Here is a 14,131-nt window from a genome sequence, read left to right as displayed (position 1 = left end):
CAGCACTTGCTGCTGAAGTTCTGGTAAAATTTGGCAGAACTTTTTACTGTTTTATTTGCACCACAATTTTACAGGAAGTTTTATAAACATTGCAATGCAGCACCCTGAGGCTCTTGGAGACAAATGTTATTTACTCATCATCATATATGGTTAATCCACTGCCGATTGAAAGCCTCCCAAAGCCATGGTTAAGTATTTCGAAGGACAATCACTTATTGGCTGCCATTATTTCTATTGTTGCAGACGGTGCTGGAGAAGTGCGTGGCTCCGCAAGTCGAGGACCTGGGCGTGCTGCTGAAGGGAGCTGCTCCTGGGCAGAACACACCTGTGCTAAAGATGTTCCGGTGCGTTCCCCCCTCCGCCTATTGAGCCAATAGCCCGAGACGTTTCAACAAAGACCCGTACACAGTGGCACCTGCCGTTTGAACAACGTGTGCTCACACACACTCACACAGATTTGTGTGTGTATGCACACATGTACAAGACATACACAAAGATCCCGCGTGTAGCCTTAACATACTTTAGTGGCACGTGCTGTTAGTAAGCACCTATGAAGGCCTCCATGGCGCACGGAGGGGTGGGTTGCCAGCACCACATCCAGCTGCCTTTGTCTTCCCAGTTATAATGTTTACACAGTGTACCAGGTACTCATTTGAGGTTGAGTCGACCTCAGGGAGACCCAGCACCGGTTCAGATGATCATCACTGATGTTGGCCGAGAGCATTCTAACTGCTAAACCATCTACATGACTTTACCGAAAGACACAAAGAGTATGCTAAACCATAGCTCCCCACACACAGACGCACAAAGACGCGTACACACAGGCATGCCTACAAGCCCAGATGCACATATACATATCCAAACATAGACACATATCTAACATATATAAACGCAATAGAACATTATTGAGAGAAATTAGAAGCCAATGATGATTGAGACTATTGAGTTGTAATGAAGAAGAGCCAATTTCCAGAAATGTCACGGATTATATTTTTTATTTTAATGCCACCGCAGTGTCTTTCTAAGATTATCATAAAGGATGTTGTGTAATGAGGCTGCTGTGATGACTGCATTTGTGCTTCTGTCCAATCACTGACTCTGTGATGATTTTATCAAGGGGTCTGAGCAGCCAAGGATAGGAACAACTTTGGGATGTCTCGTTGTGTCGGGGTCAATAGCAACACACAAATAAGTAATATAAATGATTACTTGCGTTTTGTTTATTTCACCGAATCTCTCAAGACTCGTTTTCAGGAGGTGTCCTTCTACATCGGGATGCTTGGCCAATTCTCCTTATACAGCTCCATACGTGTAGATAAACACACAGGCCACGTGTCCTGGGCTGTTTGACATGATTTATTGCTTCTGGGAAAGAGGCTTAAAAATGTCGGTTACGCGTGCCGAATTTCTGATATCTCCGCATCATGTTTCTGTTGTATATGGTGGCGGCGCGCGGCGCAGGGCGGTGGAGGATGGGCTCAAGTACCGCTACCACGCGGCCTGGAAGCTTGTGCTGCAGCTGCTTCAGACGTTCTTCCGCGTGCTCGGCCAGCAGTGCCACCCCATCATGAGCAAGGTGTGCGCAATGCACATACATGTACAATAACAACAACAACAACTGTGATTCGCCACTAAGTGACGGAGATGTTATACCATGGTGCTTGTGCCAGCCTATGTGCACTTTAAGGCCACGTTAAGTGTCGAAGGAGGAACAGACCCAGGTGTGTGCCATAGGTTGACTGACTGGCAGAAAGCACCTGCTGTGCCCCCTACATACTCAAATCTACATGCACAAAAACAAATATCCCCCATGTAGCCTACACAGGCTGATGAGGCAAGTGCTATTAGCAAGCACCTGTTAAGGCCAGCACTGTGCTTCAGGTGATACTGTACCACACTAAGCCAGATTTTTGTTTCTCAATGCTTTTGATTTGTACACTGCATCAGGCCCTCATTTAAGGCTTGCTCAACCTAGAGGGAGACCCTGGATAGGTTCAGATCTCACTCGCTACTCATGTTAGCCATGGCTGGGAATCACTCGGTTCACCGAGTTCATAGCGCAGTTCAAACCACCTAACCACCACTTCACCCATATATTCTTCGAAACACAGTTATCTTAATAACACGGCCCAGTTGTGTCGCTATGTTGTACTCTTAAGTCCCCGCTTAATGCCTGTTCACGCAACACGGTTCTTCTGTGAGGCAACACTTTTCGCGCAACGTGCGCCGTTGTTACGCGGAACGTGCATCGCGTTATAACGCTGGGTCTCGGTGGACGACAACGAACAACTTTCTTGAGCTGCGCGGCTGAGCGGTGTGATACAGCGCGCGGAATAATACGGTGACGCGGCGGTGTACCCTCGGTTATTTCTACTGCCATCTTACTGCGTGTGCGTACATCGTGTCTCGGCAAACTCGATCGTTTCATAATTAACGTGCAAATTATTTCGCTTAACGGGTTGTTTTACTTGACGTGGCACTTTTCAGGAACGCGTCTACCTCGTTGAACGAAGGGATGATTAGCCTGCGATGTGTACTCGATTGTCCACGGTGTTTTATACTGCTCTCTCCCCGTGCTCCGTGTCCACGTTCTCGCAGTGCCTGGTGACGCTGGGCGAGCTGCGTGCAAGCGGACACTTTGCTCATGTCTCTGAGCTGGATGAGGCCATCGGGGCAGCAGTGGAGAGCATGGGTCCCTGCGTGCTGCTCCAAGCGCTGCCGCTGGGTATCACGGGCACCGAGTGAGCTTCTCCGTCGATTTTTTTTTAAACCGAGCGCGGCAAACTTAACGTTCATGATCATTGCATCCCCTACTTGGAGACCTTTGGTTGAGAGTTGGGTCCCTCTTGTCGATAGACCTCTGTGAATGTGTGGGTAGGCAACAATGCCGCCTTGGACTCCGGAATGTTACGGTTGTGGTTTGTGTCCCGTACATCTCACAAGATCCCTTGGGTGCACTCGCCTCCAAACTGAGTGGATTGTGCCTGATTTTACGAAGCCTTTATTTTTTTATCATGGATCTATAGGGGGAAGGAGCTGGTAGGCCAACTAGGAGAGAGGGCAGTCAGACGGCCACACGGACATGAATCTGTGGGTGTTCGTGAAGAGCTGTGATGCAGTGGTCCGTGCCCTGCTATACAACCGGCAGCCTGGGTCTGATTCGAGGCAATGGCTTGCATCAGCGGCGGACGGTGGCTCAACCAGTACATGGCCCTCCTGCTGGGTCATTTGACTTTAAATTATGGTTTGGTACAGTGTGAAACCATTAGCACTTGAACCTGGTGTCACACTGCCACACCACGCCATATCATGCCAAGCTATCCTAAATAGGTGCTCGCTAACAGCACTTGCCCCAATAGTCTAAGGCTGAAAATGTGATCGTTGCCTCTGTGTACGTGCGTGTTGCAGGGAGACACCGGACTTGTCACACTCGTGGCTGCTCCCCGTAATGCGAGACCACATCCGCAACACTGAGATTCACTTCTTCACTTCCTACTTCTTACCCCTTGCTGCCACGTTCAAGAGCAGAGGTACCAGCTGACGCTTGACCCATCCGCCCAGCGTCTTGACCTCATCTTCCTGACTCTTGACCTAAGCATCCTCACCCCCCAGACCTTTGTCACTTATATACCCTTGGCACTCACTGGAGCCGCCCACGACCCTCGTCATTTCAGAAGTATGGGTAACAGTGGCACATGGCTCCAGTTTGCGGAATCCACAAATTCTGCCGTGTGATTTCCAGTGTCGCGTGACTCTGTTGAGCAAGAGGGTCGCGCTGACAGTTTGGCATTCCGTGCTTCCCCCCACCAAACCTGAGCACGAAGATGGTCATCGCATCGCGCTTTCAGATGCGCTTCTGCGGCCATCTGGAACGCTCTTCCTTCCGATATTAGGAAGCTTTGCACTTGTAAATCTAGATTGAAAACGAATTTCTTTAGAACTGCTTTTTGTGTTTAGTTTGTCCTTTCTCCGCACCTCCCATTTGCATGGTTGGCTACTTACAGTGCAAAAGAAGTTAAACATATATACACAAACATACATTGAAGCTGCTGGTAACCAAGTGCTGTTCGAATCACGCGCTAACCACCGTGCCACCACGCCATGCGTTCCAGATTATAACGACACGTACGCTTTATTGTGGACGATGAAAATTGGTTGTGGTCATGCTCAGCTGCTGTCTTGTATTCTGTCTATGTACTTGTGTGCGTGTCTGTGCTCTAGCCTTGGAACTCAGGAGTGCTGGAAAGAACTTGCAAGCCAAACTGTTTGATACACTCCAGTGGCAGGTGAGCCAGGGCTTTTGAATCGTCACACGAATTGATGCCACCGTCATCAACATCAGCAGCCATTATTAATCGACTGCTGGATGAACGTGTCCTCATTCTGTCACCATCCCTCAGTCTTGTGATGCAGTTATCCATCCAGTTACCTGCATGTGTGAGATGATCGCTCCCATCTGTTATTGGACATGTTCGGTTCTTGAGCTGCCACTCCATCAGTCCTCGACCTGCCGGCTATCATCCCTTGTAAGCAACGGGTCCTGCCCATGCCCGCTTAACAGTCGGACATGTCTAACCTGCGTGTGCGCTCCGATCCTATATCGCAAACGAATGTACAGTAAAAAAACAAATCCAGTTATGGGGGTTGGATAATTAAATGAAGAATTCCCGAACTTCAATTACATTTACACGTAATAACGTCTCACGTGTTTATCCAACACTAAAGAAAACAATGTTATGAATCTACACGGTGTCTAAATGTAGTGGCATCTCAATCATCTTTCTTTAGTTCGGGTTTATTTCCAAACTTACCCCGAATTCCATCTTAGCCGAGTGCGGCTTCCAGAGGTTTTACCGTTACCGCATAGCGAACATCTTCGAGCCACGTGCTGACGTCACCTTGATGCGTCCCCTTTCTCCATTTGTCTCCGCCGCCGCCATCATCACCACCGCCGCCGCTGTCATCGTCGACGCCCATCAGGTGTGGTCGCTGCTGCCAGGCTTCTTCACGAACCCCGTGGACCTGGTGCCAGCGTTTCGTGGTGTGGCGCGCGTGCTCGGCACGGCACTCACCGAGCGTCCTGACCTGCGCATGCTCGTGTGCCAGGCGCTGCGTACGCTCGTCGGCAAGGGTTGCTCCTCCGGTGAGACGAACCGCCTATGCCCACCTCCTGTGTCCCCCCCTTTCAAATTCTGGCTGGACTATTTGTGCAAACTGACATTGTATCCCGAGCGCAACGATCGATTTTAATCCATGAATCGTTGGGCGCCGCTGAGGATTTCGTCGGTATGCTTTTTAACAGCACCGTATTCTGTCTTCCGACAGGCCTTGTGGCTCTATACAGAGATCACCTCGCCCTGGCTAGCGCCACGCGACCATGTAACACTGGTCTCACTCCATGCGTGGCCGCAAATGCAAGTGGGAGTCTGAAGGCAGGATGGGGGCGGGGGGGGTGCGTAGGGAACGTGGGACGGGGCTCAAACCATGAGACACTGGTTTTACTGCCGCCCCTCCCACGGTTCCCTGCTGCTACTGCCGCCTCTCTGGTTCCTCCTGCGCCCCTCTAACCCCACGTGACTTTACCCTGTGCTGGGACACGATGGACCGGCTTCCCTGTCTTAACAAGTGTCACATGGTAGGCATCCGGTTGCTTAAATTGGAACAGTCTGGGTGCAGGTTTTGATCGTAAACAATTGTGTACTGAAATTAGTTTTTTTACGTTTAAAACGTGTTTTTTTTTTCTAGCTTTATTCCAGCTGTACTGTTGGTGTCACGCCACGGGACAAAGGGGCAGATTCAGGGCCCTATATTTAACGAACGTGTGATGCACTGCATTCTGCACGAGTTCCAAATGAACGTTTGTGTCATTTAAAATTGTCCTTTGCACAATTTGGAATGCAATTGGGAGAGGAAAACATGCACGGATGGTCTGCAGCTCTTTTTCCATCATCATCACTTACTATTCTGCATCTCCCATGCAGTACATCTCGATGCACCTTGATGAAATCTAGCCACGGGGTGGGGGGAGGGGGTCGGGGGAAACGGGGGACCCCCAGTGGCAGCTGTGTCTGCGGCACAAGGCCCTACCTTGCTCGTAGTGCTTACCCGGTTCCTCTCCCCCACAGACGACGAGCGAGCAGAGGTCGGCCGTTTCTCCAAGAACTTCCTGCCCATCTTCTTCAACATCTACACGGAGGGCGACTCCTCGCAGGGGGCGCCCGACGGCGCACGTCTCGCCGTGCTCGAGACGGTCAAAAGCTTCCTCTCCATCACCGATGAGCAGGTGCCTCCAGCGCGATGCCTCCACCACTGCTAATAACGCCACTGCTGCTGCACACAACACTGCTGCTGTTCCGCACGATGCCACTGCTGCTGTGCTCGACGCCACTGCTGCCGCGACCGATGCTGCTACTGCTGCTGCGCATGCCACCCCCGCTGAAACCGTGTTCCCCTGTTGTGGCAATTTTTGTTTGGTACCGATTTTTGTTTTTTTGCACTTTTTGGGTTCCTTTCAGATTAACCACTGTCTGAACTCCATCTGTGAGTCTCCGGCATTAATGCTGAAGCATAAGAGCCCTAAAGGAGACTTAGTCTGCCTCTGTGAGCCTTGGGAATTAATAATGAATCCTATGAATCTCAAATAATTTCTTATTCTGACTGTTTGTGGCTCTTGGGAATTAATGATGAATCCTACATTTCCTACATGTATTCTGATCATCCTATAGGAAGGAGCCTTCGGCTCTATGGCAGCCTCTCCACACCCTGTCAATTAGGAGGGTTATTTTGCAAATGTTATTCTCACTGCTCCGTGCATGGTGGTGAAGGGGAGGGGGTGCCACGACCCTTTTGGTTATCACTCGCCACTGGGAATCGAAGTCAGGTCACGGAGGGCTCGAAGCGTAGCGCGCTCAACACCGTACCGCTGCTTCCCCTTGCGTGCCCGCATGGTGCACAACGATTGCCTCCTCACAGCTTCCGCACCTTGGCAGGGGAGATACACAGGTGGCCAAGTCACGCATGCGCGTCGCTTGCGACATAAACCCACTCATGTGCCACTCCCGGCCTCGCCTTTATAGTCGCTAGCTAACAGCGCTCGCTGCAGATGTCGGGACGGCTGAAATGGGGGGTCGGTTGTTAATCGTGTGTTTTACTGTGCGTGCCCTTCTCCGCTCCTCACAGCTCATCTGCAGCTTCTTCGAGAAGGCAAGCGACAAGTTCCAAAATCCCCAGACGGAGCACGCGGTCAGGTGAGCATCTCCACCAACAGGCGTCCTGAATGTCACAGCTGACCACTTCTCACAGCCGGCCACTTCTCGTGAAGAAGTGGCCCTCCGTCTGGAGCAGGGATGACGGTGTCACCGATTCTTCACTTGGCTTGCGAAGTCTACCATATACCGCAGTTTTTTTATAATAAAGGTTTTTTTTTAGTTAGTTCATATAAATATAAATGTGTCATTAACCCACCTGCACCCAATAAGCCAATTAGTAAGGTTTGTCACGTAAACAAAATGTGCCAATTTGTTGCTAGTTTAGTACACACACGGTATGTTGGAGAGTAAACCCACAACATTTTTTTTGTTTCCCTGACAAACCTTACTAATTGGCTGTGTTGGGTGGTGGTGGGTTAACGACACAATTACGCGATCTAACCTAAAAAAAATGATTGTGAATAATATCTGTTAAATTTAGTGTTTTTCCTTCCCCCACAATATTTGTGTTTGGCCAAATTAAAACAAGCTGATGTGGTTTTATTTTTTGCACTGTGTGGTGTTGTAGTTGAATGGCCACTAAGGCCTGCTGTGGAACCAGAGCAGAAAGTTAGCAGAGCATCGCAGCAGACAGGATCTACGAAATACAGGGACGACTCTCGTCACGAGAGACGAGACTGAGAGAGACGAAAATTGAGGCAAAAAGAAGAACAAGACAGAGGTTTACGGTGACAGACTGAGGGAAGAGACCGAGACACAGATGGAGATAGATATGGCAACAGGCACACAGAGGGTTGAGACAGACTAAGAAGCACAACACGACGTAGAACTTGATTTTAAAAAAAAAATCATTTAAAACATTGCAAACTAGCTGTTAATTCGGATTCACAGAAGACCTGCATTGCATTCGGCAAATGGTAAGTACTATTGGGTGCCACCCCTCCAATGTTTGGACCGTGGCGATTTGAGTGGTCTGCCTCTGTTCCCCGTGCTCAGGCTGCTGGTGATGGACTTGGTGGTCGTGATGACGCCGTTCGTGGATGAGGCTCACCTGGCGAACATCTACGCCACCGTGCTGCCTCACCTGCAGGTGCGTCTCCCGTAGAGCGGCGTGCCGCGCGGCACAGTCATGCCCGTTGCTGGGCCCGCGGGTGGTTAGATTTAGCTCAAGGCGGCGGCTGGTTAACTGGGGGGGGGCCTGGCGCTGCCAGGCTACACCAGCAGTGAAAACTAATTATTGAATTATTTATATAGAAATGTGTAAAGCAATACTTACCTGCGCATCGTAAAGTTTATAAACTGCACATTTTAAATTATTGCTGGGGCAGTCCCCACACTCCGTTTTACTGTGAAGCGATTCCTCTGCGTTCTAAACGAATACGGCCGCTAGGGGACGCTCGCTACAGTGGTTTTGACAATGAAGGTGGCTCGGTGGCGCGAGACTGCTGACTTTGTGCCCTGCTGCCTATGCCCTTTTCAGTTACAACAGTGAAGCAATAAGATCCGTACACAGTCTGGGTGGCTATACAGGGAATTTGTGTGGATCTGCATATGTGTGTGTGTACCTGTGTAGGGCGGGGAGAGCGGTAGGGTAGCGATTAGCATGCTGTGCTACGAACCTGGTGAATTGGGCTCGATCACGGCCACCACCAGTGACTATGATCTAAATTGGTCCTGGTCCTCCCCTCGGTCGACTCGGCCTCAAATGAGCATCTGGTGCGGTGTGTAAACATCGCCAAGAGGGAGCCCAAATGTGACCGGGCGTGGTGCTGGCCACCCACCTCCTCATGTGCCGTTATGGCCTTCATAGGTGCTGCTCGCTTACAGCACTGGCCCCAACAGTCTGTTAAACGCTATACGGGTTGATCTTTATCTTTGTGTCAGGCGGGGAGCGGTCGCTTTAGTGGTTGGCGTACCGCACAACGAACCTCGTATATCTGGTCCTCTGCTAGCTTGATTCAACCGTAACACAATAAATTACCCGGTGCGGCACGTAAAAGATCATCAATGGGAAGACAAAATAAGCCGCGCGTTTCGCTAACCACCCAATCCCGCATTTACCGTGCAAGCCTTAATAGATGTTCGCTGACAACACTTGTCCTAAAAGTCTGTGAAAAAGGCCGTGTGTGTGTGTGTGTGGGGGGGGAAATCTCTGTGTGTGCTTGTAGAGCCGAGACGTGGGCATGCAGAAGAAGGCGTACCGCGTGGTGCAGGAGGCGTGCGCAGGCGAACGTCCCGCGTGCCAGAACTTTGTGCTCGGCCACCTCGCGTCCCTGCAGGAGGCGCTGCTCACCTCCCTGCGCTCCACCGCCTCCCCTGCCAAGCGGGTGCCGCCCCCAGCTCACGATACCGCGTTGAGCTCGGCGTCGCGTGTATTGCCGGGGGATGGCTCGTCAGGAGCGGTCGATGATTTTGTGATCGTTGCTGCTGCCATTGGCAGTGGGTGCACAAGCACAGTTGACAACAACAAACTTAACACGTCTGTGTGGCCTTAAAAGGACACAATAGGTGACCCTGTGGGCAATAGCTCTTCCGCATAGCACACCGTCTACATCACAGGTGTGGTACAGGTTTTCCTCGCTCTATGCGAGTTTGGTTTGTTCGATTTCATGCTGTATATGCGGCTCGCCTATTTTGACCCAAAATTCGCTGCGCGGGCGGACGTGGATCGACATTGTGTGTGTACCGTGTGTGTTCTTGGAACGCATCTACTACAGCATCAAGTGAGAAATCTGTACTTTGTGCATCACAATTGTCACCATGGGCAATATTTTTGTATTTTTTAAATTCACTCATTGTAGGTAATAGACAGTAACATATAACTTGTTATAGTCAATGCTTTGGAATTGTCTATCATAAGCTCTTGCTCATTATAAGCATGACCTTGATGATGTTTAATGGCTGCATCGCAGGGTATTACTCGGTATAGGCAGTGTCTTGGTAATGCCTCATTAGGTGTCGCTCAATGTAGGACTGCCATACCTTGGTTTCCTTCTCACACGCGGTGCTTTTCGCTCATTGAATCGCAGGCGGCTGACTACGGTTGAACCCAGATTCTGGGCAGTGCTAGCTCAGCGCTCTGCCCCACCTGAGTGACCAGGCGGGGGCGTGCGTCGATACAACACGTTTATTTTAAAACAAACGCAAGGCAGCCATCCGTCCTAGTAAACGTGCAACGTTAGGGCAACATTGCATCATCGTTGGGCCCACGTTGAGCGAATGGGATGTGTTTGCAACAGTTGGCCCAACGTTCCATGTTTATTAGAATGGTATCTCAGACTTTTCCCCATCCCGTCAAGCACGTTGTCGGCCATAACAGGCGCTCGCAAACAGCTGTTGCTCCTACAGTACCAGGCAAAACTGACTTGCGAACGACGCGTTGTGTCTGCCTGTGCACGCTTCAGCCCCGCTTGAAGTGCCTGGCCCTGGTGGTGAAACAGCTCTCGGCCGATCGGGAGGACTTCCTGACGGCCATCATCCCCGAGGTAAGACTTTAAACTGACTTTTTAGGAGCGCCCACTAGAGCGTGCTCGCTCGTGAAATACCCGGGAGGGTATAACACTCCAGAGCTCCACACAGATCGTCAATCCCCGCACACTAAATCCAGCAAGTGACCGCAAATCCTCTCTGGGGACCACGCCCATTGCTGCACTGCCGTCTTCTGGCATCTGAACACACTCCTCTTGATGTTGCTTAATTCGAACTGCAAAACTTGGGAATCCCTTACCATCGTCTCTGTACGCAAGTTCTTAGAACCATGCTCAATTAAAGAAACTTGTCAACTATTATCTAAAATTCGTAACGGTGCAATCTGTAGCTAGCTGCTTGGCGTTTTGGGTTTTTGAGTCCTTTGTTCAGCACCCTCGCAGCGGCTTTTAGCTAACCATCCAATAAAGATGGCCATCACATCGTGCGTTTTCAGATGCGCTTCTGCGGCTGTCTGGAATGCTCTTCCAATTTTAGGAAGCCACTGCAGCTATGCAATTTTAGATCTAGATTAACAAACTCATTTCTTTAGAACTGCTTTTTGTGTTTAGCTTGTTGTCATTCCTCCGCACCTCCGATTAGAGTGTTTGGCTACGTATGGTGCAAAAGGAGTTCAACATATCTACACACACCCTCGTAACCGTGCGTCGACAGCACCCTGGTGTGCACCAGAGGTCACCCATTCCGCGCACTTAACCATGCTCAACGCCTCTGGTTGACCTTGTGAGATCTGACGAGGCCGGGCGCGTCCTCGGTGGCTTCGCCACTGGTATGACGCCAACGCGACAGTGTCCGTGTGCTGCCACTGCAGGTCATCCTGTGCACCAAGGAGGTGGCGGTGAGCGCCCGCACCAGCTCCCTGAACTTGCTTGCCGAGATAGGCCACGCTTTCCTGCGCTTCCAGCCCGACGACAAACCAGGTGAGAGACCACGGCGCAAGACGTGGGCAGAGCCTCAATGCTAAGCAGGGAGGGGAGGAGGGAGTTTTCCCATCGACAGTTGTGAATTTGGTCCCAAGCGATCGTCGTTTGGCAGCAAAGCTCATCTGTGCGCATGTTGGTTTGTTTGCGCGTTAGTAGTTCAGCTTGTTACGATTCAACTTCTGCCCCCTGCTCCTCTACACCCCCCCCCCTGCTGTCCCCCCCATCCCTATCGATTTGGTAAATTGCTATGATTCTGGGTCATGGTTGTATAACCGTAATATAATATATCGTCTGTACTTTGTTTTAAAAATTATTCCATTATGGTTCAACTTTTACTGTCCTGTTTGTAGATTTTTGTTCATGCCATCGGCCTAAACATAATATCCTCCGTATGCTTCACATGTGGCATAACCGCTTCTCACACGTGCTATTTGATGCAAGCATGGGGAGCATGAGATTTGTTTTTTAATCGATGCCTCATTGTATGCTGCGTAACTCCACCTGTGCATGGTGGACTTCCCTGTGATATAATTGGCTTTGCCAGTATGTGGCCAATGTTGCGACATTGCCATTGTTTTCAGCTACGCTCGGTTGATTTTCCCAGTGTGTAATGGACTGGGCCTATGCGTGTGGGGTTTGAGTTCAGCCATGTGTTATTGATATTGCCCCCATGTTATGAGCTCGCATGCTCGGCCGTGTCCTTTACTGAAAATGATCGCTGTTGTTTGAGCGGTGTTGACCTCTCCCCTCGTGGGCTGACCTCTCCGCGGGACAGAGGCTCTGCGGCGCTACCTGGCCCTCGTCTACGCCGGCCTTGCTGGCTCCGTCACCATGATCAGCTGCACCGTGCTCGCCCTGACGCGCATCCTCTTCGAGTTCAAAGGTCAGTGATCTTCCCCACTCACGCGTGTTTTGTTTCGTCAGCGGCCTTCTCACGCAGGCCCCAGGGCTCAAGTTCAGTTGGGTCTTGTCCAAGTCAGTGACCTGGAAAATATTTCTACATCCAGCACACCACATCCAGTATAACTCTCCGCTATGCCTGTGGCTACTAGTCACGTGACGCTGCCTTCATGAATTTAGTGACCAGTCGCAGCAGTGGCTTTTGGCTGGCCATCGAACAAAGGCTATTACCGCATCGCATGCTTTGAGATGCGCTTTCAGATGCACTTCTCCGGCTGTCTGGACCACTCTTCCTTCCGATATTAGGAAGCCACTTGAGCTATGCACTTTTTAAAGTCTAGATTGAAAAGATTTTCTTTTGAACTGCTTTTTGTGCTTAGTTTGTTCTTCCCCCCTCACCTCCGATGAGCACCTTTGGCTACGTACGGTGCGAAATAAGTTCAGCACACGTGCGTACATTCCAAAGTGATCCTGACCAATGCGCCCGTCCACTCGCAGACCACCTGGAGGGCAGCGTGCTGTCTCAGCTGCTGTCCAACGTGGTACTGCTGCTGTCGTCACACACGCGTGACGTCGTCAAGTCGGCACTCGGGTTCCTCAAGGTCGTCATCTTTGTGACGGACGTGCGCACGCTTGCGCAGCACGTGCAGCTCATCGTAAGTGGCGTCACCTTCCCCGCCCGCCTACCCCACCACCACCACCACCCCCCCCTTCCAACTCGCACTGTAACCTAAACAACAGATAGCCATATAATGAGATTCATAATTATTTTAATCTACATTGCCCACCTATACTCAACACAGTCCAGATGTCTGAACTGTGGACGATGTGTTTTGCTGGCCCACCACGTGGTCCTGCAGCAGCCTATAACAACCTGTTGTACATTTTGACGGCCTGTCGAAGAGCTAACCAGGCTCAATTCTGCTGAGCTTCCAGAAATTTGACGAGATTGGGAGCATTCCTCTTGATTTGGTCAGAGGCGCTAAAAGTAATACCTTGTGCAACTTGAACATGAGCAGCAGTGGGCACATAACAGTAGCTTGGATTAAATCTTGACTTAAAGCTTTCGTGACTGCAGGAATTCATATTCTTGGGTCTTTCGGTAAAGTCACGTAGATAGGTTCAAAGAAAATAACAAAAAAACTACGACATTTCGATCGCAACACAAGCGGTCGTCTTCAGGAAAAGGTGGGGGGTGTGGGGTGTTGCGTTCGAAACGTCGTAGTTTTTAGTTATTTTTGTTTGAACATATCTACGTGACTTTACAGAAAGACCCAAGAATATAGTAGCTAGGATTGTGTGCGGTGCTTGCCCACTTTATGGTTTGCCCTACCGGCATTAATAGGTGCTCGCTTACATATGATGGGGAATCAATGCCTTTGTATGTCTCGTGTATGTATGTGTGTGTATGTGTGTGTGTATATGTGTGTATATGTGTGTGTCCGCATCACACAGGTGGAGGGCATTGTTAATTGGCGAGACGACAGCAGGAGACATTTCCGCGCCAAGGTCAAGAACATCTTCACAAAACTCGTTCGCAAGTTCGGGTGAGTGCTGAGACTTTAAATAGAGCGCGGCCACGGGTCACGGCATGCCAACGATCGACTGTCTAAC

The 14,131-nt window shown here is 50.3% G+C and overlaps 1 protein-coding gene across 1 annotated transcript in view; it reads left to right on the top strand.

The window, feature by feature from the left end:
- The window catches only part of RRP12 (ribosomal RNA processing 12 homolog), a 32,329-nt gene that overhangs the window by 9,984 nt on the left and 8,214 nt on the right, over positions 1–14,131 (top strand). Inside the window, exons 12-26 of the mRNA XM_032969367.2 lie at positions 244–344; positions 1,462–1,576; positions 2,599–2,741; positions 3,409–3,530; positions 4,222–4,286; positions 4,981–5,143; positions 6,126–6,283; positions 7,180–7,247; positions 8,205–8,298; positions 9,377–9,535; positions 10,613–10,693; positions 11,506–11,614; positions 12,393–12,500; positions 13,016–13,173; positions 13,973–14,064. Of these exons, the coding sequence (XP_032825258.2) occupies positions 244–344; positions 1,462–1,576; positions 2,599–2,741; positions 3,409–3,530; positions 4,222–4,286; positions 4,981–5,143; positions 6,126–6,283; positions 7,180–7,247; positions 8,205–8,298; positions 9,377–9,535; positions 10,613–10,693; positions 11,506–11,614; positions 12,393–12,500; positions 13,016–13,173; positions 13,973–14,064 (1,736 nt within the window). The remainder of the gene's footprint in view (positions 1–243; positions 345–1,461; positions 1,577–2,598; positions 2,742–3,408; positions 3,531–4,221; positions 4,287–4,980; positions 5,144–6,125; positions 6,284–7,179; positions 7,248–8,204; positions 8,299–9,376; positions 9,536–10,612; positions 10,694–11,505; positions 11,615–12,392; positions 12,501–13,015; positions 13,174–13,972; positions 14,065–14,131) is intronic.

Source organism: Petromyzon marinus, chromosome 41 (assembly GCF_048934315.1).
Source record: "Petromyzon marinus isolate PM22_M1 ecotype Great Lakes invasive population chromosome 41, UKy_Petmar_22M1.pri1.0, whole genome shotgun sequence".
NCBI lineage: Eukaryota > Metazoa > Chordata > Hyperoartia > Petromyzontiformes > Petromyzontidae > Petromyzon > Petromyzon marinus.
The sequence above is the reverse complement of the archived record's forward strand: the minus strand, read 5'-3'. Positions and strand labels throughout refer to the sequence as shown.